This window comes from Lagopus muta, chromosome 19, assembly GCF_023343835.1.
Source record: "Lagopus muta isolate bLagMut1 chromosome 19, bLagMut1 primary, whole genome shotgun sequence".
NCBI classification, from domain to species: domain Eukaryota; kingdom Metazoa; phylum Chordata; class Aves; order Galliformes; family Phasianidae; genus Lagopus; species Lagopus muta.
This window is the reverse complement of record NC_064451.1, coordinates 9,933,534-9,960,212: the sequence shown is the minus strand read 5'-3', so window position 1 is coordinate 9,960,212 and position 26,679 is coordinate 9,933,534. Positions and strand designations below refer to the sequence as shown.

General features: G+C 50.4%; 1 protein-coding gene across 5 annotated transcripts in view; it reads right to left on the bottom strand.

The window, feature by feature from the left end:
• MVB12B (multivesicular body subunit 12B) overlaps window positions 1-22,937 on the bottom strand; it is a 52,934-nt gene extending 29,997 nt beyond the window's left edge. The window contains exons 1-7 of one of the 5 annotated variants that reach the window (XM_048965858.1): window positions 22,309-22,380; window positions 18,532-18,843; window positions 17,151-17,273; window positions 12,727-12,834; window positions 10,426-10,522; window positions 7,366-7,495; window positions 6,839-6,958 (exon numbers count right to left, since the gene is read on the bottom strand). In XM_048965858.1, coding sequence (XP_048821815.1) covers window positions 6,839-6,958; window positions 7,366-7,495; window positions 10,426-10,522; window positions 12,727-12,834; window positions 17,151-17,273; window positions 18,532-18,777 — 824 coding nt within the window. In that variant the 5' untranslated portion in view covers window positions 18,778-18,843; window positions 22,309-22,380. Of the gene's footprint in view, window positions 1-6,838; window positions 6,959-7,365; window positions 7,496-10,425; window positions 10,523-12,726; window positions 12,835-17,150; window positions 17,274-18,531; window positions 22,051-22,308; window positions 22,414-22,586 lie in introns of those variants that run through there. The other 4 variants (XM_048965859.1, XM_048965856.1, XM_048965860.1 and 1 more) reach the window with 4 other exon arrangements.
• Window positions 22,938-26,679: the final 3,742 nt, after the last annotated feature.

Below are 26,679 nucleotides of genomic sequence, written 5' to 3'. Positions count from 1 at the left end.
ATCGGCCCGCACAGAGCACGAACGGCAGCCCCAGACCTGGGTGCCCGATGCCCCTCTCTCAGCAGTGCCTTCTGGGCAAACCTGAGAACGGCACTGCAGGTACTGCAAAGCCCCACAGGAATAGCCCAAAATAAACAGCTTATCTTCCCTAATGGATGGATTATGCAAAGATCGTGAAAAATCGAGGACAGAAAGATTAAGAACATTCAAAGCTGAAGACAAAAACACACCTACAAGGAATCGGTCGGGCTGTACTTCTCAAGAAACACAATCCCATTCGAAAGCCTTGCCTGTGGGTAGAGGAAAAGCCTGCTTCTAAGCAATGCCCTGTGGGTGCTTCACTGCGGGGTTGGAGGCCATCTGCACCACTGCTCACTTGACCAGAATGGATTTTCCAAACTGTGGCTTGCAAAAAGCGCCACAACAGACACCCATGGCTCTGGCGGCATCCAGAACCCCATCTACAGCATTTCTTCACAGCCCTTAACTTTTACGGTGCTCAGGCCCTGCACTGCCAGAACACCTACCTCATACCCCAAAGAACTGCAGTGAAAAACAAAACTGCGCGGCAGGAACCACCTCGGGTAATGGACTCCATTCCAGACAATCTATTCTAATCGTGTAAACCAAATATTTAAATACTTTCTAAAACCTTGCTGACCCTTTGCCTAAAACAAGCACCATATGGGCTTTGCAAGCATTTCATCTCATTCCAAGCTACTAAAATATCCTGTTTCCCAAAAATCAATGAGAACTGGTGGAGCCAGATTAAAATTTTATAAAAGCCCGAACGCGTGAGAGAATGAAGAAGGGAGTGAGCGATTCTTTCCACTTTCACATTCAACCACTTCATCTTCTCAGCAGCGAGGAGGAAGCCCGTCCTGCACCCTGCCCAAGGCAGCACGCTGTGTGCCCACACCCTGGGACTGCAGGGCTTGGCGTCCCGTGCCACAACCATAGCCCTGGGGCCGCATGGAGCCACAGACCGGCAGCCAGGACGCACGGCTCGACGTGAATGAAGCTGCTGCAGCTCCTCTGTACAGAGATCAACTTAGTTCAGAGACTATAAGCAACCAGGATGGAACAGCTGCCAAATAGAAAAAGACCAACAAGTTTAATTTATGCTGCTTGAAAGTCTGACCTGTAGCCCATTAAACTGTTACGGGCAGAGGACGGCACCGAGCTCTCAGCCTTCCGGCTGCAGCTCATGCAGCGGCGCTCCGGGTGGAGCAACACAGCCTTCTGCAGCCCGCACCGCGCTCCCGGGGCCATGAACTCTTCGGTAATGAAGCAGTAGGGTAGAATTGCAAAGCAGCAGAAATCATCCAAAAAGATACATTATGTGCAGCACAGGTTTTCCAGGCTAGCACTTTAAATTCCACCAAATCAATCAGAACGGAGCCCGGGACCACGCCAAGCCAAGTCCCACACTGCCCCGCACCACCAGCACGCGGCCCCGCACCGTGCCCAGCAAATACCCCTGTAAAGACTCATCTGGGAAGAGCACATCGTCAGCACTTTGCCAGTAATAAATAATGACAGTCCAAACACTTTACTAAAAGCAATAAACTCGAAACGTGTTTTTGAAAATGGTGAAAGTGATTGATTTAAAGAAGGAAATATCTGAACACAACCCCATGCACTTCGGGGTGAAAGCACAGATTACAAATCAACAGTGGCAGAGATCATATTAAATAGGAAACAACATACAAGTTTTAGGGGAAAAAATGCTCAAATTCCCCCACTGGGCTTATTTAACAACTGAGAACACAGCTTCTGTGAATGAATACCTTTGGTTCATATTTAATGACCCTATGCTACACCCTAAAGAAAACATGCCTTTAGGAATATTACTACACCAGGAGCAGAGCTCTATAAAGAAAAATGATTCTAAGGATATTGAAGCCTCTTCACACAGAGCACTCCCCCAAAATTTTTCAATGCATCCTCAAAATCAGCTAAATTAATCATACTTCTCGCAACTGCAGAAAACGTCCTTCTTTCTCAAGTGCTGCAAGGGAATCTTATGCCTGGAAACCACTCATACTGTTCAAACATTTTTTCCTAATCATCATTTTCTGCCACTAAAACATACTGGACTGCAACCAATTTTTGCACATCTTCATCCAGCTGAGTTGGATGCAAGCCATACGGTCAGTGTAGCTTCATAGCAAATTCCTTATGGGAAGCAGACTCTGGATCAATGTATGCCAGTGCTGCTCACCCAGTTAAACAGGGTACCGGGTCCAGGCTCGCACAGCGTACACACACCACACAACTTCTGCCTTCACGTTTGCTTCTCACTGCTGCTACGGCAGCGGGTCTGTGGCAGACACTTCCTCCAAGGTTCAACTGAACACCTGCCTCATTGCTTTGTATCCGCAGCCTGCGATGCCACCCTTGGTCTGTAACAGGGTAAATAATTTAAAAACAAGAATATTTCACGATTTAAGTGATCTGAGCATTCAAATCAAATAATATATTTTATTAACTGCAAATTAGTTTCATCAAAAGAGCTCTAGAGTAGAACTTATCAGAAAAATGCATCTCCACCCAGAAAGAAAGACTTTGTAGAGGACTGGACTGACAGAGCTCTCTCAGGCAGGTTTCTGAATGGCTTCCAGTCAAATCAAAGCCATCTACCTCTGTGTGCGGCAGTGTGTCATTCAGATGAGGGACTTAGGCAGACCCTGGCTACCAGGCTGCCAGTGGGGGCTGTCCTTGCTCAATGGCAGCTTCCTGAAGTCCTGGCTGTGCTCCTCACTGGAACAGGCAAGCGCTGAAACCTCAGAACTTTCTCCTCTACAGAGTCTCCAAGAAAACTGCTCTAAATGTCTTCAAGAAAAAGTTAACGCTGTTACTTCTAAATATTATTGTTGCTACTTACAAACCAGGGAAAGCAGAGGCTTCCTTGCCTGCAGTTCCCCCGCTGCACAGAGTGGGGTTGGCGTGCCACTGAGGCAGGGCACACGGCTGCTTTATTAGCTGCTGCCTCTTGCACATCATCATCCTGCAGCAGGCAGCCACACACTGATCGCTTTCCAAGCCCCCAGGACAAAGTTCAAACACCATTAATAAATCAACCTGAAAACCTGACTTCTCTGCTTGGCGATGGAGACTCTGGGCCCTAGCAGCAGCAGCCCAGCCCCTCGCTGTGGGCTCACCCTGCAGGCTAGGAGCAGCCCAGGCCCCGCCATGGCCACACGGCACAACGACGCCTCTTCCTCCTCCCAGCTGCAGCTCACAGCCCCACACGGCTCTCGGGGTCAGTGACAATTGACATTTTCAAAGCCTGACAACAACAAGTAAAAGTTGTGACTGAACCCCAGTCTCTCCAAGAGGAAGATTGAACGCCTGTGACACATCATCCGCAATCAGAGCGCTCCATTTCCCAAAGTATTTGTCACAGATTGATAACATCCACACACGAAGTTAAGTGCAATTATGTCTGTCACTGCAAAGCACCCTTCAGCAGCGCTGACTGACATCTGCTCGCAGCTGACAAACGGCCGCAGCCCGGCAGTGGTGGTGGTGCTCAGCAGCTCCCAAAGGGCCGCACACAGCGCAGGAGCTGCAGCTGCCACGGGAGTCATGGGGCAAAGCAAGCGAAGGTCAGCGCCGGGCTTGCAGGAGCTGATCCAGCTGCAAGTGGACTGGAGAAGAAGGGGACACTGCACAGCAGCCCCCTGCCAGCCCAGGCAGAGCCTGAGCCAGAGACGGTCTGAGCCCTGAGACACTGCTTACATGCTGCTGATGTGTATTCCTGCAGGGCCCGACACGCACACTGCAGTCACTGACTTGCAGGCTGGATGAAACAGAAGCATGCCAAAGGCCAGGTGAATGGCCTGTTACTGGCACCTCTCCTGTGGGAGCACTATCCACTGTACCAAAAATGCAGTCATATGCAGAACTGGCATTATTAGTACTGGAGGCCGCATGCATCACAGTGCGAGGAACTGTGGGTACTCGCACTGAGTGCTCACTGGTGACTTAGGTCAACAGGAACAGCTCCTTAGTAGCAGCTTCCCAGGACAGGAGTCTGCAAAAGGCATTTCTCCAGGCTGTCATTAATGCCAAGGGCCTGTCACAGGATTTGGACAGAAAAAGCAGTAAAGGTAGCTTGAAGCCTTTCAGAACAGCACAGTGTGCCATCCTTGCTGGGATGTGCTGCTGCAGCCATTAGAGACCAGTAAGACAGATGCTTGCAGTATGGAACACCAAGAAGTGGCCAGAAAATAACACATGCAGTCCAGTAAGAATATCAAACAAAGCCTCCCCTTGTGCAGCTCTGATGTGAGCCATAACCCGTCGGCACAGAAAGGAAGCAATGTTCTGCCAAGTAGCAAGCTGCAGAGGTCAAACTTCTGACACAGAACAAAGCTCTGATGAGCCTCCACTGATGGCAATCAGTAACTTGCATCAAGGACCAGCAGAGCAAACACTGTTGGTATAAAAACTAAAACCTCCCGCTGTAAGGAGCTCTCCTCAGCAGACATGGTTGCTGTGTAGAAGCTCAGTGCTGTGTTTTTTCATGTTTGGTTTATACATGTTTAGTTTATATTCAGAGTTAACAATTGCTCAGAAGGACTCAAGCACAACATTTTGATTTAAAGTTGTTTTACAAAGCTAGCCAGCAACTGAAGAGAACAGCACAAATACCTGACCAGCCTAAGAGCCGGATCTCCACAGAGCTCCATTCTGCACTGCTCACCACTTTGATCTCAGCACTCACAGCAGCAGAGCAACTCATTGCTGCTCCTGTCAGAATTCATCCACACAGAATAAAATGGCAAACTAGCTACAGCCATAATCGCATCTCTCTATGGTGATGTAAAAATAAGAGGTTACTTGTGACTACAGTCTTCCACAAACATTAAACTTGAGTAACTTACTACATTGCTGATATAGTATTAGAAAAGGCTTCTCGAGTAGCATGCACGTCCCATAATAATGAAATATTTCCAGGGTGCACCCTTATATATATTTCTATTTCTTAAAAAATATATTGAATAATAAATAATCAGAGTAAAAAACAGACATGAAAGATGCTTTGAATGATCAGGCTGGTGGTGTAAAAGTTATCTCTAAATCACATGGTGGGCATGGGAGCAGAGCTGGCAACAGACAGGTGGTTTTTACTAGGAGGCATTAATGTAACATTCAATTATTCCACTGCATACTGGCTGTTTTAACTCAGCCAAATTAGAATACATTTTATATTGACTATTTTGACATTTGCTTTATTTGGCAAGTAAAACAAAACCGATCCAATTTCCTTGCAGCCATTGTAAACCATAAACTGTACAACAAGAGGTTATAAAATATATAAGCCTTGTAAACACTTCTTTTCAGACTGTTGCTGATGCTCTGAGTCTAATTTTGGCCCTGTTCCCAATAGCTCTGAAGCTGTTCTGCAGCCTTCCCTGTTCAGCTATAAAGTGACCCTTCCACACTTAGTGATTAAGGACTGCCATTGACATTCTCTCTCTATGATAATTTTTCTCTTTATTGTGGAAATTTGCCCAGGCAGGAGTTTTCTGCAGACAGAAAATGAAGAGCTGTGCTCAAAAATCAGAACATCTCTCCTGATCATGCAAGGCCCTCACCAGCACATAGCTCACGACCAGTGGTGTTTCAAAACAATGCAATAACTGCTGGTAAGACAGGCAAACGTTTCCAGAAGCCTGACGACTCTTCACCTCTTCTGCCTCCATTTCTGTTCAAGAAACACGGAAGCACCTCTGCTTGCACAGCACCTGGCAAGGAAGACAGCAAGCAGGGGGCCAAGGCACAGCACTGAGCAAACCTCTTGGTGAAAAAAGGCGCCCAAACTCTTCGGAGAAATCAGAGGTACCATAAGACAGCAGATTTAAGTCTGGGGTGCAGGTGAGGGCTCTAATATACACATCTGCTTTATAAATATACTCAGTAGGTTTTTCAGGGACAGTTCAAAGCAGTTTAAAAGCATCACTCTCTGGAATGACTGTGACCTTTGTATACAACTTCACTGGAATTACTCTTTGTTGACTCCTTTGATGTTTCAGCTTTCAACAGTTACCGTCACACTGTAAACATACTTGCAGTACACCAAATCCTAATGCAAAAATATGTATTTTGCTCTACTAAGCAAAAAACGAAGGGATCTGTAGAAAACATGCTGACCCCTGGCAATGGCTGGGGCAGCAGTTCAGTGTGACCAGACTCACCAGTAGAAGCCTATCTTACATGGCGGTGCTTTCGCATCAAATCTAGGAGTGTAAATCACTCAGTTTAACATCTGTCTAGGTTGGTTTGTTGCTTAACAACAGTTTTCTCCAGAGAAATGCAGCAAGTAAGCTGTCATTATGGGACTGCTATTATACCTTAAGTATACTTGTGCATACATCAGTACACACATAGATACCATACAACAGGGCAAACAACCCGGACAGACACCATGCCAGTGCCTGCCCAACACTGCTGCTCTTGTAGTTCACTGCGAAGTGAACAGTCTGCTCTGCATACACAATGCCAACTGAAAACCCGAAGCATAGTGGGATGGGTCCAAGAAACAGCAAAAAAAGCACTATTACTTCAAAGCATGAGTGGATTTTAATTTTGAAGAACGAGCAAAACTTGTCTCCCTACCCATTACAGATTGTATGCATACTTCTCCTCTTTCGTCAAGGAGACAAATCAGCTTGACTACAGTTCTGGCCCACCCTCCAGGGTAACTCACATGTAGACTGAAACTACAAAACATACCACACAGTTATTCATACTGAGGCAGTGCCCCTGGTCTTGATTCCACCATGCCACACTGCACAAAGCAGAAAGAGCTGGAAAGCAGAAAACTCACCTTGGCAGGTTGGGAGCTGGTGCTGGAGATGGAGCTTGGGAAGGAGCAGCAGGCTGTGAAGATTCATGGTTGCGGGGAACTCTGCCCATCCGATACCAAATGCCCATGTTGTTCAACTCCCTGGGTAGTCAACACAGAAGACATCAATGCCACATACGCACACAACTATCAACAGGTAAATTTCATAAACAGCTCTGCCAAGTTCTTATCAAGAACTAGTTTTATTGAAAAAATAACAACAAAATCATAGAATCACCAAGGCTAGAAAAGACCTACAAGATCATCCAGTCTAACCATCCACCCGCCACCAATAGCACTCACCAAATCACATCCTTCAATATAACGTCTAAACGTTCCTCCAGGTTCAGTGACTCCAGGTTTACTAGTTTCCACATCACAATCAGTAACACGTCTAATCACACAGACCTTTCCAGTTCTTACAAACACCCACTAGTTAATTACAGGAAGACAAGGCACTCAGCCTTGCTACATCTGAAAATACGGGCTTCAGGAGTAGTGCTACTTACCCTATGAACGTGTACTGAGGAGGGGCTTGCTTTGATCTCCCCAGGATTCGGATATCACAGATGGCTGCCTCTGTAGAATCTCGAGGGATAAACTTAATGCACAGCCTCTTCTTTCTGAAAGCTATTTCTTCTGCAAAAACAATCCAGAACAGAGGTGTTTGGTTTGTTTTTTTTTTGTTTTTTAATGCAAGATCGGGATATAAATGTTATTTATTGTCTCTCCAGATATTAGGCAGATAATCATGGCAGGAAATGGAGCCAAAAACCAGATACATGTCAGCACACCAGTCAGTACAGTGCCATTTGATGACTAAGGAAATCTTCTATCAGGAACTCTCTGTATACAATGTGAGATTTGTTACTGGGCACTGTGACAAACCAACACTTCCTACTTCCCTCTGCAGAGAAGACAAGACATCACACATAGGATAGCACTGCACCCACAAAAGAAGTGGCAAGTGGTTTTTATACTTCCCTATACTAAGCCCAGGCTAGACGGGACTCCAGGCACTCTGATCCACTGGGTGGGAACCAGCTCACGGCAGGGGGTTGGAACTGGGTGATCTTTATGGTCCTTTCCAACCAAAGCCATTCTATGATATAATTCTCGTATTCAGTTCCTCTTTCTGAGGTAGCATTTGACTCAGCAGACTTGGTATCTGCTGAAGCAACCAGGCAGTTTGTTCTGTCAAGTGCTTCCAGACAGCCAATCAAACTGCACTGAGGAGGAGCAGGAAACATGCTGCCATGTAGAGTAGCTAGTAAAAAACCTCACCTATCCGACTCTTACACATTTCAAGTGCTAACAACCTGTCCTGACTGTCAGTTAGCACTGAAGTGATACTCCCACTGCAAATGCTGTGGCATCTTTGTAGGGTTAAAATCAGATTTACAAAGCAGTAACTGCTGGGGCCCCAACAGGAGAACTGGGCTGAGCCGTATTCAAAGGATAGAAGCATCTCCTGCACAGCCCTTCCATATGCTGCATCACAGGGAAATTTCACTTGTTTCCATGTTATCCACTATGAATAAGTCAAGCCCATCAAAGTTAAGGCTTATCTGTAGCTTGACTTGATGTATAATAAGGCTGCTGTCTGTCTGCATGCAGATAATCCACATCCAGTTACGGGTCAGTCACAGGATAATACATGGTTCTGGTACACAGATACAGATCTGCTCCACCTCTTCCTAAATGATCTGCAGGGCTCAATGTCAGCAAGGTGAGGTATCCATTTGTGCAGACACTTAAAAGACATGACAGAAGTTTACAGATAAAGTGAAAAATGGAAAGTGCAGACAATGAATGAAAAATCTGAAAGCACCTGGAAAATAAAACCTTTCCAACTTAATATGAATAAATATCCTCCAGTATAAAAATATGCCCTCACTTCACCAGATGGCAAGCAGTCCTATCTCGTAGGCTGCTCCTGTTTCATAATCTGTATCTCAGAGAAAGCAATCCATCCTGGCCTTGGAAACCTGCCGTCCAGTACCAACAAGTGTACAGGCAGTGAGGTGTGTCGCAGTACAGCAGCTGTGCACTCACCCTTGCGTTCACAGTGCTGCCTTTTATAGACGTTCGATACCTATATCCCTAAATTCTAGTCCACTCCTGCTTTGGAAAAGTGAGGCCTTTATTTGGCATGTCTGAAAATGATTTTAGGATACTGTTTCAGGGTTTAAGGCTTTCACATCTGAAAATTTTGTCAAGACCACTAAGGAATGTTCTACCTATTTACTGTAAATCAAGCGTCCCTTAGAGGAGAATACAGAAACTCACATAACCAAAACACTCAGTTTTAAACAAAACTCATGCCTCTTATTCGACTTTCACAGCAAGTACAGAACTGAATGTTTGCTTTCATCTTCAATCTCTTCCACACTTGGCTAGAGTCTGCAGCAAACTTGGTTTAGGAGCAGAATCCATTAATTACTCATGCTTAACCTGAGTTAATTTTAAGTAAACATATTATAAACAGTCAATCGAAATGTGTTCAGTCATGCTAATGGAGACAGGGATATGCACCACTTCATTAATACAGACAGTGCCTCTATACGGGCTGCAAATCCAATGCATTTTAAATTAAGGACAAATTCTCCTCTCACCTTTCTACCAGCACTGCTACAAACGCTGCACCAGCAGCTGACAACTACCCCACACTGCAGGGGTGCACATTGTTGGGGAATTCTCCAGGGAAGGGGGACGGGTCAGGCACCCAGTACCAGGTTGCAGAACTTTTCACTTCTAGGTTACGTGTTCAAATCAGAACCAGTTCAGCAGGGACTAAAAAAGTCATAATTTGCTGCAGACCTGAATGAATGACTCCCTGCAGAGCAGGTTCACATGCCTCCTTTCTGTCTGTAACAGGTCTGGATCTCATTACTGACATGGACAGGTGCCAGCAACGTGCACCCTGTGTAGTCACACCCTGTGCCCTGCAACCCTTCCAGCCATCTGCCCTGGGCTGCTCCCCTGGTCCCTTTGCACTGGAAGCAAGGAGCACTCGGTGCCTGCTGCAGGCCAGGCTGTCTCAACCCAGCACAGCGTCAGCGGCTGCCACGAGGCTCAGGGAACAGAAGACACTGCTTAGGAACTGCTCTCTTAAACACTGTGAGACAGTCTCTAATGCCTTACAGAAGCGAGGACAGCATTTTTCCTGGCTTCTCTCAACAAGCTCAAACATCTCAGCAGTCTGTGCTGAGGCCTGTGCCTGTGTTTGTGCAGGTGGTACAAAGCTGCGTGTGCATGAGCACAGCACTGTGCACAAACCTGTGCTTTCAGCACATGCCTGTGAATATCCTCCAGCATGGCAGCTCTGCCTTTTACTGGCCCAGTCCAACCCTGCAAGATGGAAGGACAAGTTCTTCCTTTCCACTCATGCAAGCAGGCCAATGGCAGTCAGGCAGTATTAATGAGTCTGGAGAATACAGGAAGAGCTACCCTGAAATGTTCCTGTGCCACACAGAGCGGACATGCCCAGAGCATCCCTCTGCCCAGGACATGGCCTGCCAACTGTGCAGGCACCAGAGCATGGGACTGAAGAAACAGCCTCGACTTACGTGTGTCAACAGTCTCTTGAATGGGGATGAAGCCCACAGGTAAGGTGTCCTTGATGTCAATGAGCTTCATGTCAACCAAGACGTTTCCCAAGTGACTCTGAAGAGAGAAAAGAAACAGTTCATCAGGTAACCTTAGTGCTCTCTCTGCTTCTAAAAGAGCAACACAACACTTCTGTGACAACAACGGCAGAATGTATTACAAGAAGATGGTTCACGCAGACACAGCCAAAGTTATTACATGCATTAGCTAATTAGTACTGAATAAAGACAGTTCTAGCTCCAAACAAAGCTGTGCTCCAGAAAAGCAGGCCATCTGGAACAAAGAACTTCAGTTGAGTCCATATCAATTCTGAACTGATGCCTTGTCCTATTAATCAAGGCTTGAAGAGCTAAAAACACAATTCAGAATGACAACCTCCACAATTGAGACCAGATTTTCTTTGCAGTTCTCATTAAAGCCAACACTGCTGCCAGCAATCTACACTCACGTATGTAAGAAAAAACCTCTATACTTTAGTTAGTATGCAGCCCTTATAAACATGAAGACAATATAAAATTTCATCCTAAGCCACCTTCTGCACCTTCTGTTCAGCTTGGATGGAGGAGCAGCCCCAGGAGGGAATCCCTGCAGGTGTGAGCAGGCTGACCACCCTCGGGAAATGGGGCCTCCAAAGACAGGAGCTCCTCGCCAGCCATCAGGCGTGGGAGCACGGCTCAGTGCAGCAGCTGCCCAGCGGTGCCCCAGCAGGCTGCCTCTCAGCCCCAGCGCAGGGCGCAGTGCTGTGCTGCTCCTCGCACCTCCGTCTGCTGCACAGCTGAGACCCCCGCAGCCCTCCTGCTACATTTGCTTTAATTCATTCCTCATAAATATGAGGAATGTATTCCCAAACCATGCTGAGCAGATGAATCATGCCAAAGCCCAACAGACACTGACTGAGGGGATTTACACTGCCTCCAATAGCCAGTAGTTGCTACTATCCTGTAATTATTTCTGACAACCTTGCATTTAAGGTAGCCACAGATAAACTTAATACCAAATAATCACAAATCTTTTGGTTTAGTATCCTCCCTACCTATTCTGGGCTATCATTCTTGCTACTGCAGCTACTCAAGGATGTATTGCACAATTATTGTCTGTTGACCCCAGGAAGCATAGCTCTGGAGCTTTATTTTAATCCGGAGGACAGAAGGAAAGTGGATGGAATAAAGGTCAAAGGCTGGGAATTGACAGGCCCTTGGTTTTCATTTCAAGATCTATGATCAACCTCCAAAGTCACAGTTGCTTTTCTGTTGTTGGGAAAGGCTCAAGTACAAAATGATACCACTACACCCTTGAGAATCCAGTCCCTGAGAATATCTAAAACACCAAGAAAAGCAGAATTACCCACTAGATGGAGCGCATTCATTGTCGAACTGAACAGTTCCTCCTGGAAAAGAGAAAGTTTTCACACTACCCTCAGCTGAAAAATTAAGTGAAGACAGCAGAAGGCATCAGGCTCTCACTGCATATGGCCTCCTCCCTTCCACAGGAGATGTGAGCACACAGCTGCCACCAATCAACAATAAGCCGTGTTTCACAGCCACACTGGAAGATTACAAGTATAGGGCAGTGTATGCACAGTGTGGGCAAATTTTTAAGAATTGGCACAAGAAAAAAAAGGAAGAAAACTTGTATGGTGCCCCTGGATTCAGCAACTAGCGTTTACTTTGTTGCTATTACATAATTCTCCAAGTGATCAGAGCTAGAGGTTCATCATCTGAACCATCATCAGGGGAAATTCTTTACAGAGCGAGTGGTGAGGTGCTAGACCAGCTGCCCAGAGAGGTTGTGGATGCCCCGTCCATCCCTGGATGGATGTTCAAGGCCAGGCTGGATGGGGCCCTGGGCAGCCTGAGCTGGTATTAAATGGGGAGGTTGGTGGCCCTGCGTGTGGCAGGGGGGTTGAAGATTCGTGATCCTTGAGGTCCCTTCCATCCCTGGCCATTCTGTGATTCTGTGATCATCATTTGGAACATGCAGCTCCCATTTTAAGAAGAGAAAATGCTCGTGGAAGGGAGCTGCTGAAATGCAAACATGCACTTTTCTGCCGCCTTTATTACAGATTTTGCCAATTATTTCCTTCCCCAAAGAACACAGATAAAACACAAATATCTGGCCATTGCAGTTTGCCTTCTTGGTCACCCCAGTTCAGCTAAACACTCGCTTAAATTATAATTGGCTCCACAACCGTAATCATTGTATAGGTAAGAACACACCAGGCACAAATGCAAATCATGCAGACACTCAGCAAAAGGACTTACATTTTCTTTTGAAAATGATCTTGTGAAGCACAGGTATCGTGTGACCTTGGATTTAAACAGGCCATCCTTCCAGAGGTCAGCATCCAGGCCATCTGCTGTTTGTGCAACCTGGAAAGAAGAAACAGAGGGATAGAGGAGATATGTAAGCCAAGATAACATTAATATGTGTGCAGTACTTCTTTCTCAGACCCTTTCTAATTAACAGTAGCCCAAACTCTCACAGCATCTCATTAGTTTCTTCAGAAGGTGCAGTGCAGAGAACTTCCAAGCAGAGGTATGATAAAGTTCTAAAAATGCTGTCTCTGGAGAGTGCAGTGATTAAAGATGCTCTGACAAAAGCTATTCTAATGAGGAAACAGCAACTCTGGTGCAGTCTCCAAACAATAGTTTGGACAAGTCAGCATACTGAGGCATTCACTACACTATACGCACACTGTGCAAGCTGCAAGGAGGGGTCCATTCTGACAAAGCACTGGAGAGCTATCCGCAAAGTGACAGCTCCAAGGCTGCCCACAGCCATGGCCACTTCTGACAGGACGAAGCTGGAAGAACAGCACTCCTGCAAAAATCGTTGTCTTTCCTTGTGATTTTACACGATTTCAACCAGATTAAAGCATCACATCAAATGAGTTGTGGAGCTGTGACAGCGATTGCATTCAGTACAATCAGTAGCAAACTGGAGGGTGGGGGAAACACCAAAGGTTCTGCACGGAAGAGACAAATGCACAAGGAAGGCAGGCAGCAGCAGATGTTATTTGCGGTGGCTCGGGGCACGGCACAAGGGGCGCTGGGGCCAGAGCAGGGCTGTGCCAGCAGCTGGGGGCAGAAAGCCCTGCCCAGAGGGCACGCTTGCTAAGCAGAGGGGACAGCAAACATGTCGTACACTCCCCTACCGTCCCACTCACAGCTCCCACAAGGAGTCCAACAGGACAGTAAGCACGGCAGAACCACCCAGTGCCTTTCAGGAAGGAACAAACTTCCCCTCTGCTGTTTCTTAAGCCATGATCACGCCGAACTAAGTGAGACCTTGACCCCTGCACAGCCTGATGACATAGAAGCTGGTATCTTTTGGTACTGTCTGCATCCACATTTTGTAGGGCAGAGGCTCTGTGCAGAGTGCAGGAGGCAAGGTGCATGCTGAGCCCCCCATTATCCAAAGAGGAGGAGAGAAATGCATGTCTAACACAAAGGCAACAAAGTGAATGGGTTGCTCTTCACATTTCAGCATCTTCTGCTCACAAATCCCTGATGAGCTCATTCCTAGGAACAGGACATGGGAACAGCCCCCATTGCGGGCTGTGAGCCTCCACCAGTGCCTGCCCCGAGCAGCAGAGCCCAGCAGTGTCCCACACTGACTGATAAAAAAAAGCCCTCAAAAAGAAACAATAAAAAAACAGCAAAGCCGCACCACAAACCCTTTTAGGGAAGCACCCTGCAATTCTAACTCCACAGTTACCACATGCAGCAGCTGAAGCCAGTTTACCAGCGAGTCATCAAGAGAAGCACGTGGCCCATCAGCCCCCACTTCCCTCCTGCACTGCCTTGATGCCCCATTGCCCCACACAGCCCAACTGCCTCCACAGCGCTGCAGAACTGTGAGCAGGAAACCAACACAGGGGGGTCCAGGTCTTACTGGCACCCAGTGCCCACGGGCAGGGTAAGCCAAGAGAACCCTTCTTGTTTCTACTGAAATGCGGCAGTTGCAGGCACCATCCCCAGCAATTAATCCTGAGTGCTGAGGCTTCGCATCGTCCTGCTGAATCCTTTTTCTAAGCTTAGATGTAAGCATGCATTAACTTGTCAGAAAACCCATGGGGAAAAAAAAAAGAGTAACATAAATGAGGAAGTTCTTGCATCATCTTCTGGGCACCAGCAGGTGGGGAGGATCCCCAGCGCCTTGGAGTGGAGCTGCACCCAAGCAGCACCGTGCATGAGGGCATGGCCGTGGGGGCTGCACTGAGGGGAAGGGACGAGGAAGGGCTGTGGCCCCAGGCAGCCCCAGCCGTGTCCTCCTACCCAGGCTGAACACGGGGGACAAGAGCAGATGCCTGGTAATGGGTGCCAGCACATCCACCTTGACCTTACCAAGGGGTCAAAGGCATGGGTCAGCTCAGCTGCTCTTCATGCCTTCCCACTCCAGAATGCACTGAAACCCAACAGGAGAGGATTCCCACTCACAGCTCTATAGACACCCAGAGAGGCAGCAGAAAAGCACAGTCTGCACTGCTTGCAGCCTGTGCCATGCTGCAAAGCTCCTCACTCACCCTTCCTGCCCAACTCTGCACTCAGCAGTGCCAGCTGGGGTGGATTTTCAGGAATCTGAGTTCAGACACACTCTGTATGTTTTGGCAAAATGCATTCTTTAGTGCTCCAGCTACTAAAAGATCTGGCCAAAGCACCAGCAGCTGTTTCCTAAGCAGACTGAAAGGGAAATGAGTTGTTTGGATAATTAAGAAAACTACTGAAAGAAAAAAAACTAAAAGATGAAAAAAAACACAAACCCTCAGATCCCCCCAGTCCCTGCCACCCCTGCCTGGGCAGGCAGCACCCCAGGGCCCGGCCGCAGCCCCAGGCACTGCCCTGCACAGGGCAGAAGGGAGGGAAGTAGCGCAGTAATGGCTGCGTGTTGTGGAAAGTGCACAGATGAAAGGAAAACTAGATAAAGCCTACATATAATGCATCTGGCTCAGAAAAAAAGAACTGGTTATTATGCCATCACAGAATTCAAACCCACCAACAAAACTACACAATGCCCAATTCATTACTACTAAGAGGAAAAGCATTCCCACAGCTCTGAGCCCGCTGTTGGAATAGAGTGCTACAGGATGCTGCGGCAAGGGGCAAAGAGATGGCATCCCCCATGGAGCTGCAAGACCTTCCCAAAGCTACCTGCAGTCAGGGCGTGCTTGGCTTCCTGCTTTAAGACACTACAGCCTGGGTTCTGGAGGTTGAGGGAAGTGCTGCCCTGAGTGCATCCATCCATGCTGGATAAGGCCACACAACCGCACGTACTGCATAGTGGGACACCAGCTGTGATCCGTGCAGAGCTACCTGCTGCATGCACAGAACATGGGCAGAGCTGCTGCAGGCAGCAGACACCTCAGAGCCTACAGCAGAAGCTGTTGGCCCCAGGGTCAGAGGAGAGCTCCTTGTAAACACAAAGTGAGACAAAAATCAGAAGCAAAACAGACTCCTCCCCATGCCCCCTAGGAGAGAGTGACCCACATTCCCAAGCATTATTGCAACACCACTATAATCCGATTAAGCCTCAGGAAGAATCTTTTATCTTGTTTAGTTTAAACAGTGTTGGGGCTGCAGCCCCCATTAAACTCCACACATGCTATCTGGGGCAAGTGAGGTCTCTACCTGGTCATTTAGGCAGAACACTATTCTGTTACCATGTCTCTCACACTGCCCCATGCTCCTTTATCAGGGCAAGCAGCTAATTACACAGCCTGGCTCACACAGGCAATCAGTGCTCAGAAAAATGCAGTAAATGCAAAAAAACTTCTGCCTTTCAGAAGCCTTTTCACAATTCCCCCCTCCTTACTGCAGCTCGACCCATTTCCTTCCTTCTCACACAGCAGCACAGGGCACACTGCAACCCAGGGCTGTGAGGACGTGAGCTACACGAGCTGTGTGACACTGAAACCCAAGATGCAATGCAGCATAGCTGGAGCAGGACACACAGAAAGATGAGCTATAGGCCAAACCTTCCCTACACTGCTCTGCGAAGTCAGTACTTCGTGATGTTCTGCTGCCTAGGACACTCATCTATAGGCAAATAAAATCACCCTGTTGGTTATACAGCAACTAATCCAGGGAACAAGCAGCTGTTAAACAATGACCTCCATCTATCCATTCACATATTCATCTCCACTGGATCCAGCTGCCTTTTTCTGCTGCCCAGCCTCCTGCCAAAGCTTAATTTAGAGGTTTGCATTCTGTCCATCAAAATCGCCCTCGCAATTTTAGCTGGTTGTGAAATTCTTTGCTTCCCAATCTGGAGCTTCTCATCATTATTATGCTGTGCTGATATGTGGGATTAAACAGCTGATGCGGGATCCATTTATTTGGAGATGTAATTTGTGCGATACTTAGGAATCCTTCAGGATGGCAGTTACTAGGATTATTAAATTTGCATGCCACAGCAGCCAGCTGTTTCTCAGAGCCCCTCCTCCAGGTAATTATGCTCTGGAGGAGAAGCACATACAAAGTTGCACAACTGCACCTACAGACCTCCATCCAGGGAAAGCACTGCTGAGTGCCCTGGGCTGCAAGGTGGGCATGCAGACACCAAATTACTTCTTACAACATGTCTGATGGCAAATCCTGGCTGGAAGAGATACTATTCCAAGCAGAGTAAAGTTTCATTAGTGCAGAACCAAAGCATTTGCAACAGCAGCTGAACTAGCTCTACTTACTACATCATAGCCTGTCGGCGCGCGGCTCCGGGACGCAACCACGCCAACGCCTGTGATGGGATCCATTGGCACATCAGGCAAGGCATCGGAGAGATCTCGCACTTCAGGCATTGTGGACTGATCCTGAAAGAAAGCAGCAGAGTTAAGGGGCTGCTTGAGAGCATGCACTCCCTAGAGTAACAGAGCACTGGAAGCCCACATGCGTGCCACAGCGCCTGTGCCCAAAAACCATGGGCTGCCAAGTCAAATGCAGGATCAGGCAGACACACCTTCTGTGCTTTCGTTTGTTTTTGATAAGACGACACGCTTGTGCAATGCCCAACTGGTTTGGAATTTGGGTCAGCAGCCACTTCTGAGATTAATTTTATCACTTCCAGGATATTTTGCATGGGCTGGTCTCCATCTAGCAACGATGGGAAAACCCAAGCTCATCCCTTCCCTCCCAAATAAGAACAAATTCCATCCTTGACTCAGGCTGGCTGAAGCTGCTCTACTATTTTAAGCAGCAAGAAATCCGCTCCCCATGGCTTCAGCATAAGGCTCCCACCCACGACAGGCACTGGGCACGATGAGGGCTCTTGCGAGGCTTCATCCCCACCACACCCCCCTGAACCAAGCCACGGCCGCATAGCAGCACAAATGTGTCTGTATGCGAAATTGTGCCCGTGGCAGAGTGCCTGAGCGCCAGGGGAACACAGACGAAGCAGCACAGGATGGTCCGATGCAAAGCAGACAGAGGCCTTCAAGGAGCCCGAGCATCTCCCATGAGCAAGGCAGAACAGCACCGAATACTTCAGGGTAGAGGACGACACAAAGAGGGAGAGAAGCAGGTGAAACCAACCCATTTGGAGAAATGCTGTTGCTGGAAGCAGGAGGAGAGGAGAGCTGTCCAAAGAGCTCATGGGAGAGGAGAGGTGCCTCTGCCTTGGCACATCCTCCTGCAGCGGCAGCAGGGCAGGGCCCTTGGCTTTGGCAGGACTGCCCCAGACCCCCCAGCACTGCAGATCCAACAGCAGCACCTGGCACAAGCGCTGCTGTAGGCGGGCAGGCAGACAAACTGCAGGCAGGGTATCCTCAGGGGGACCAAGCCCAGCACTAAGGCTGCAGAGATGGCAGGTTACTTACTGCTTCTAAAAAGGCAGAGGTGAGTGCTGGTGCCAGCAGGACCAGGGTTACACTTCACAATGCCCAGTCTGAACCAACACGGTGCTGCAGGCAACAAAAAAGAGCAAATCTGGGGCCTATGTAAATAACAACGCCACACAAACAACCAAACCAGACTGCCTAAAGCCTACAAAGCAGCGGGAGCAAGCATGTGGTAAAAAGACCACCACCAACAGAGCTCTACCCCAGCACCTGGGTGAGCACCCAGCACACGCACCAACACACACTCGGTCAGGGCCCACACGAAGCCTCCTGCTGGTGGTGCCACCAGCCAGCATGGCACCCTGCAGGATGGCACCCGGCTGACCCCAGCTGTGCGGCACGGCGGGGCAGCTCTCACCCGCGGGGCACTGGGATGCAGCTGGAGCTGGCGCAGAGCAGCAGGAACCGGCCTGCGTGCTTGGTAAATGTTTTTCTGAACTCGGAACAGGTCAGAGCAGAGCTTCGGGCTGATGCAGACCATGAGTTACATTTCAGCTCCCCCTCGGGCGCCTGCAAAGTTTAGTTTCTTTGCTATCACACCTTTGAACTTAAAAATAAAAAACAAACAGTGAAAAAGCAGATTAAATTAAGGAACAAGATTCTATAAATACATCCATTAGATAGCTTGTTGTTTTAGGGAAGTTCTCTTCAAACACCACAGCGCTGACCTGCCTGCAGTGTGGCAGTGCCTGAGGACTCAGCTGACAACCAAGGACGGCCCAGTGCTCCCCAGAGCCCCACCACCCCCCTGCAGGGTAAATCTGGGCACAGCCCCAAAAACAAGCACCGCATTTTTTGCACTGCTCAAAGCACATTCCCTGGAGGCTGTTCCCAGCAGCAGGGCACTTCCTGCTCCCAGCCTGGGGAAGCCGGACGCAGTCCTGGGCAGGAAGAGGCCCTGCTCAGGCCCACTCACCGAGTGCAGTACTGGCCCGGGGCACAGAGAGATTCCCACTCTGAAGCGGCCTCAGGAACATCAGAAGCTGACCTTCCTGAAAAGCAGCAAAACCACCCCCAGTCCCTCAGCAGCAAAGCTTCAACCATGGCTCCAAGGGCAGCCCGCATCAGGCAGGCTCCACGTGGGTCAGTCACCCCAGCTCCCTGCATTCTGTGTGCAAGGACGCTCCACTCCACACAGAACAGCCACAGAACAAAGACTGCAGCACGCACCAGTGGCGGCTTCCTGCCCAGCCCCACAGGCACAGGCTGGAAGCCGTGACTTGCAGGCACAGCACCATGTCATACAAGAAGTCCCCAGCACAGTGCTCAGAGCCAGGCCTCACCGTGCCGCAGCCCCTAAGCACTCCCTTTACATCTACTTTGTGCTCTCTCTCAACTGTTTCCTTGCTTGCTCATCTCTGATGATCCCAGGCACACTTTCCTGCTGGCCTCACTATCTGCTTGGAGTGGAGCACTGTGCCCTGGTGACACAGCCGCCCGCACTGCTGCGTCACGGTGGGGACACACACACAGCAGTGCAGCTCCAGAAATCCACACATTACACTGAGCTCACAGAGTGCTCTCCTTCTCCGTGCTCTTTTTCAAGAAGCAAGACCAAGAGTGGGTGGCAGATGAGTAGCCAGTGCCTGATGTATGTGCTGTAGAAGCCCCAAAATGCAGGGAGCCAGGCCAGATTCTGAGGCTAGATGGAGTTGGGAGAAAGAAGAGCATCATTGTTCTTCTCGCAACTGTAAGCCCTGTGCTTTGGCACCAACCTGCTCGTCCTACAGAGAAGAACATCACAGAATGGAGACCTTAAAGATCATCTAGTTCCAACTCTCCTGCCATGGGCAGGGTTGCCAACCATTAGATCAGACTGCACAGGATCCTATCCACCTTGGCCTCGAATGCTCCCAGAGGTGGAGCATCTATAACCTTTCTGAGCAAACTGTTCCAGAAGCTCACTGAATAAAAACATTCTTTCCTAACATCTAACCTAAACCTATCTTAAGATTTCAAGGCCATCCCCCTTGTCCTATCACGATCAGACTGGAAAAAGTTGGTGAGATCGCAATGAAGTCTCCCTGGAGCCTTCCCTTCTCAAAGCTAAACAAGCCCAACTTCCTCAACCCATCATCACAGGAGAGGTACCCCAGCCCTCTGATCGTCTCTGTGGCTCTCCTTTGGACTCACTTCAACAGCTCCGCATCCCTCCTGTACGGAGGGTCACAGGCCTGGACGCAGTGCTCCAGATGGGGCCTCACAAGGGCAGAGCAGAGGGGGACAATCACCTCCTTTACTCAACTGCCACCCCTCTGCTGATGCAGCTCAGGATACTGCTGGCCTTCTGGGCTGCACACACACACTGCTGGCTCATGTCAGCTTTTAATCCTCCAGAACCACAACTCCTCCTCCACAGGGCTGCTCTCGAGGAGTTTTTCTCTCAGTCAGTACTCATATCTGGGATTGCCCTGACTCAAGTGCAACACCTTGCACTTGGCCTGTCGCTCTGGATGGCATCCCTCCCCTCTATTGTGTCAACTGCACAAGTCAGCTGGCTGGCATCAAAAGCATGGGCTAAGGCAAAACTGGAACAAACAAACACCAACTACCTCAGTATGTTCCTGTACTGCGCAGGAGACATCCCACCAAATCAGAGCAGGTGCTGCTGGAAACTCATCCACACAGGTTGGTTCTGCTCCATCACTCTGATCTCAAGTCACAGCATGGCTGTTTGCACACACTACTGACATTTGGGTCAAAAAAAGTAGGAGCCAATGGCAGAACACATGATTAGGGACCTGGACACACATTAGTCACAAGCAGACACAGATTCAGGGTCATCTTTCACCCAAACAAAGGTTCATCAAGAGTCACCTGCAACTCCCATTCTCCACACAGCTGTCCCTGCACCAGCTGCTAGAGCCCCATTAGCTGTGATGGACCTGAATGGAACAGAAGTCTGGGACGGAGCAAAACGGAGCTCTCGAGTTGCTGCGCAGCAGTTCTAACTGGGGACACCCATTTGTGAGGTATCCTATTTCAACCCAAAATAGATTTCCACACACACAGATGACCTTCCCCAGGGTTCCAGTGACACTTGGGTCATTTATTTCCATCTCTGCACCTGGGGGCTGCAAGGCCTGAAGCCTGGGACTCACTCACAGAAGCACATCACGAACCAGAATGTTCTGTATTTATCTTACACCTTCAAGAGCTCAAACTGAGGCTTCACCTCAGAACATCTCAAGGCTAAGGCCGCCTCAGTCTGCAGGAACAACATCGAAGCACAAAGAGGGGCACAGCAATGCCTGATAAACACACGACGGACGTACACGGCTGTCGGCCCCGGCAGCGAACACCTCCTAGGACCCTACGCTATCATAACCCAGCTGTGACTGTCCCAGCTCGGAGGACGCACGGGAGGGGGTGAAGCTCAGAGGGTCCCTCTGACCCTTCCTGGGCGCTACAGAGAGACGCTGAGTGCTGGGAATGCGGGAGGGGAGCAAATGGAGCGTGGGCAGCTCAGCACCCCGTCCCGGCTGGGATGGCAAAGAGACACCGCACGCCGATCACCTCCAGCTGTGCAGAAACCTCTGCGAACAGGTGAAAAAAAACAATAACGGTCAAACAAACCCGCGCCGTAAATGCTCGCACAAAAGACCACATAACGCAGCGCCGTTGCAATTCTCTCTAACCAGCCGAGAACAAAATTCGCAGCGAACTCCCCAACACACCGGGGCCGGCGTCCCGCCCGCAGCCCCGCTCCGCGCAGCAGCAGCCCGGCTCGGGCCGAGCCTCGGAGCAGGCCGCGCCCGGCGCCCAGCAGCACGGCGGCGTCCCGCGGGCCCGGCCCCGCGCGGGGGGCGCCGCGGCCACGGTTCCGGCCTCCGCCCAGGGCCGCGCCTCTCCGGGGGCCGCGGGCGGCTCCGCTCCCCCGTGCCCCGGCCCGGCCTCGCGCGGAGCCGCGAGCGCTCAGCAGGCCCAGCCCTTCCTCCCGCCTATCCTTCCCTCCCGGAGCGCGGCGGAGCGGGGCCGGCCGAGGGCGGCGGCGGGGCCGGGGACACTTAACTGTTCCCCGCGCGGCGGGCGGCGGCTCGCGGCTCCCTCGGCGCAGGCAGAAGCAGCTCCTCATCGCCCGGCGGGGCGGGGGCAGCGCGGCGGGAGGAGCGGCGGGGGCGGGGGAGCGGCCTAGCGCGGGGGGCGGCGAGCAGGGCCACACCGGCGGCCCGGGCCGGCGCCCGGGAGCAGCTCCTCCGCGCCTCGAAGCTCCGGCGCGCCCCGATCCGCGCCCCCGCGCCGCCCCCCGCCCCGGCCCCGCGCCGCCCCGCGCCAGCCGCCCGCACTCACCGCGGCCGTGCGGCGCTGCTCCCCCCGCGCCCGCGCGGAGCCGGACCGGCGCGCCGCTGAAACGACGGCCGCCCCACCCACGGGAACCCCGGATCGCGGAGGTCCGCTGCGGCCCACCCGAGGGCCGTGCCCCGTCGGTCCGGGAAGCCGAGAGTTCCGCGTTGCCAAAAAATAAACTTTCTGAAGAGAACGACGCGTCTGTCGACGTCCGCTTGGTAGGGGTCTCGGAATCGTTTCGCCCGTGTCCTCACCCCACCGCGAGATGCAGCCTTCGGGCTCCCGCGCGCGGCTGTCGCCGGGAGGAGCGGGGCCGAGGTGCGCGGTGCCCTCGAGCATCACCGGGCCGATGGCAGCAGGGCAGCGGTCGCGCCCCCGGGGTCGAACGGCTCCGGTCTGACCCGACCTCGGCCATCCGCCTGGCGCCCGCCACAGCCCGCAACCAAACGGGGCACGCAACCCTGCAGCACGGAGGCATCCTGACATGAGCTGCTGCGGAGCTCTGCTGGGCTCGATGTTGTCACGTTCCAGCGATAGCACTGAGAATGCACTGAGTCTGCGGCTGATGCAAACCACGGCACGGCTTACACCGACAGCCATAGGGTAATGCCACAGCACTCCTGCACCCAGCTCTGGGCACCGTTCTTGCAGGGGGTAATAACCCACAGAGTAGAATGCTGGTGTAAGGCCAACATCAACAGCCTTTAATGCGGCACTGAAAAAACTAAGGGAAAGAAATAATGAAACAAAAATAAGCAGAGCTGAGAAGCAAAGTGCAGTACAGAGGAAAGCATTAAGCTGGAGGAGAATCAAAGAAGAGGGCAGCAACCGGTTCTTGTCCTCAGTCTGGTCTGGGAGCAGTGGGTACAATGCGCAGTAAGAAAGGTTCTGTGAAGGTGTGGTGAGAACCTTTATAACAAGGCAGGCAGCAATGCCCAGGGCTGTGCTGTGTACCCCAGAACATGGCACTCCTGCTCCAGCACAGCTGGGCCCCATGGCCTTCCCTCACTGTGCAGCTGAGTACTCCTCTATACAGTGTGTACAGCCCTGGTGGTAGCAGTTTCTGGATTCAAAGATTAAAATAAAATAGTGAGATATAAGGAATACATCTTTTTTGAGGGGAAAGATTTTTTTTTTTATTTTATTTTTTATTTGGAGAATAATTTAGAGAGAAGGAAAGATGATGCCTGGTGGAAATGAGAAATATATGTCCCATACATAATATATGCCCCAGAAGTCCAATTACAAATACAACAAGATTTCCTGAACTGGAGAAGTTGCTACCCATTATAGTGCACTAATGACCCTCCATGGAGACACCGATACTGAGAGAGTCTTTAGCGTAATAATATTAAAAATCCTACAGTTTCAATAAGATCCTCCCTGCTACCATGACAGTGTGAAATGAATCGATTTCAAAGGAAGACTCTAATTGCTGCTTAGCATCCACAAAACATTCCACCATACACTGCAAACATACACCCCTGTGTGTCTGGCATGAGCTGCGGTGACACATCGCTCCCAACACAGCTCAGCTGCTGCTGCTCTCCCCCTGGAGGAGCTGCCCAGTGCCGGCACTGCTCGGGGCACGCGGAGCTGCTGTATGCAGGGCTGAGATGGAAGCCATGCTGCCCCTCCACAGGGCACGAGCACAGGCTCTGAATCAGCACATATTTATTCCCATAGCATTAAGTACGTGACTAACCATACTGCAGTTGGTCCATCTACCATATAAAGTTCCTCAAAAGCATAACTATTTGCAAGTAAAATGTTATTCCCTGAATACTTCTCATATATTTCTTTTCCAAGGGTACATTTGTTTTTTATTCAGACAGTGCCTTTTCTCACAAGTTCCCCTGACACCTGCACTGTCCGCATCACAGTGGGCTCTGGCTCCCAGGATGGCTTTCTGAAAGGAGCAGAAATATCCTGGTATCTCCTGTGGAGGTTTTCAGTCCAGGCATGGGAACAGCACAGCTGCCAGCAGAGGTCCCAGGCAAAGACTGGACAGATTGGAGTGTGCAGAAGGAGGGATGCACATGGCTGAGTGCACCCCAGAGGGCTCCAGGTTCTCTTTCTCCAGAAGCTGAGGCAGTTCCCACATATTTCCATCCTAAGGGAAGCACAGGCCTGGGCACTGCACTGCAGATCAGCAGCCAAATACCATTTCTTAAAAGCGTCTGAGCTACAGCAAAGCAGCACTGAGGACAGGCTCTCGAGCTGCTGCAGGCTGTGGGGCACCACCTGCTGCCTCCCGGAATGTGCGTGGGTTGCTCTTCAATGGGGAGATCCCAGAGCACTTCAGGTAGTGACACGATCCTGAACAGCAGTGATATTTTGGGAGTCAAAACCTCCAGACCGCCCACCAGGTCCCACAGCACTTTTTGCATCTCATTTTACTGCAAGTTTGATCTTCCTGTGAGAGCCTGGGCAGAGCACACAGCGCTGTCTGTGCAGCACCACGCAGCAGCGCTCAGCCCACTACTTATATGTTATGGATCATAATATTTAAGTGGCCCTGCTATAATCCTGTAACTGGCTTTCCTTGACAAAATGAGCTCTGCTCAGCACACACTAACAGCTGTCTGTAAAACACATTTATGAATTGTCCATGAATTTCCCAACAGCACAACTGTGGTGCTGCTCCCCGAGGCCTGGCGCTGGGCACTGTGGGGACAGGGACCAGAGCCATCCCCTCTGCTGGGGAGCACACAGCGGGGCAGACCAGGTCAGTGGTGTCTTACCTTGAACACATGGCACCTCCTGCATGCTGCTGAGGGGGAGGACAGCTCTCTAGGGTCCCAAGGTGAGAGCAGTGATAGGTGGGAAAGGCAAAGGAATGTGCTATGCCCTCCAGCTGGAAACTGCCTACAGCCATGAGCAACATTAACCTTCATTGAACAAATCAAGGGCAGAACACAAAGACAAAGGTGATAATGCTGCACTGAGCTGCCTGCCTGCTGCTGCTGCTGCCCACTTACCAGGGCTCCTTGGGCTGGATCGCAGTGGGGGCAGCCAGCCCTGCTCTCCACCAGCCCCAGCAGCAACACAGAGGCTGTCCCTGCCCGCCTGGCCACAGCCCCACAGCCTCACACTGGGTGCTGCCAGGTCCCTGCAGCATAGCAGTGAGCAGCTCAAAGTCATCCTGCACATTTATGCTGGTTTTGCAATTCCCCGGGCAAAGCTGCACTTCATGCAGGAGCCTGAACACAAAAGGAAACACTGCGTTTAGTGTTATCAGTTCCTCACTTAGCCCCAGGTCAGCAAAGCACTAAAACGTATGTACCATTTCAAGCACATGCTTAAACAGTTCACTGAACTAAAGGAAAGGCTGTGAGGTCAGCTACTCCATGCAGCCCCGCAGGGACAGCAATTTTGCTCAGTGCAGCGGCACAGCCCACACAGGCTGACACAGTGCTGCAAAGCCCTTGGGGTGCTGGTCCAGGGCTGGGGCAGTGCCTGCACCCAAGGTCGGACTCAGAGCTGCACGGCTGGCCTGTGTGTTGTAGCTTCCATGGAAAAAATAGGAGGCATTACTTCCAGAACAACCTACATATTGTAGCCCAGTTCAGTTATGGCATAAGGAACACCAGCATACAGCAATGCTGCCGATGACAGCTGTGACTCACAGAGCACCAATAGACAGCCACAGTCAAATATGCTCGTGCTATAGAACAGGTGGAGGCATTCCTCACAGGAAGCGGCAGCCCAGGGCTCCATCAGCTCCCCCTGACAACAGCTCCCCCTTTGAGCCAGGCTCAAAGCATCACAAGGTGGAAGGGAACAGCTTGCCCAAGGTGCTGCCACTGCAGCAGCTCTGCACTGGAGTGGGGTCATCTGTGCCCTACCAGGAGCAGCCCTGTCTGTTCTGCAAGACAGCCTGGAGCTGAACTGTAGCTGCCCTTCTACCCAAACAGAGGGCAGAAAAAGCACATGCTTAATTACCCAGGGCTGCACATACCCAGGGTCTCCGATTATGAGTAATAGCTACAGTAAGACAGAGACTTTTGCTTGAATGATTTTGAATGATGAACACATTTGGGGAAATAACGTTTTCTCTGCAAACCCTGTGGTGGAGTGTTGGTGCTCACCTCAC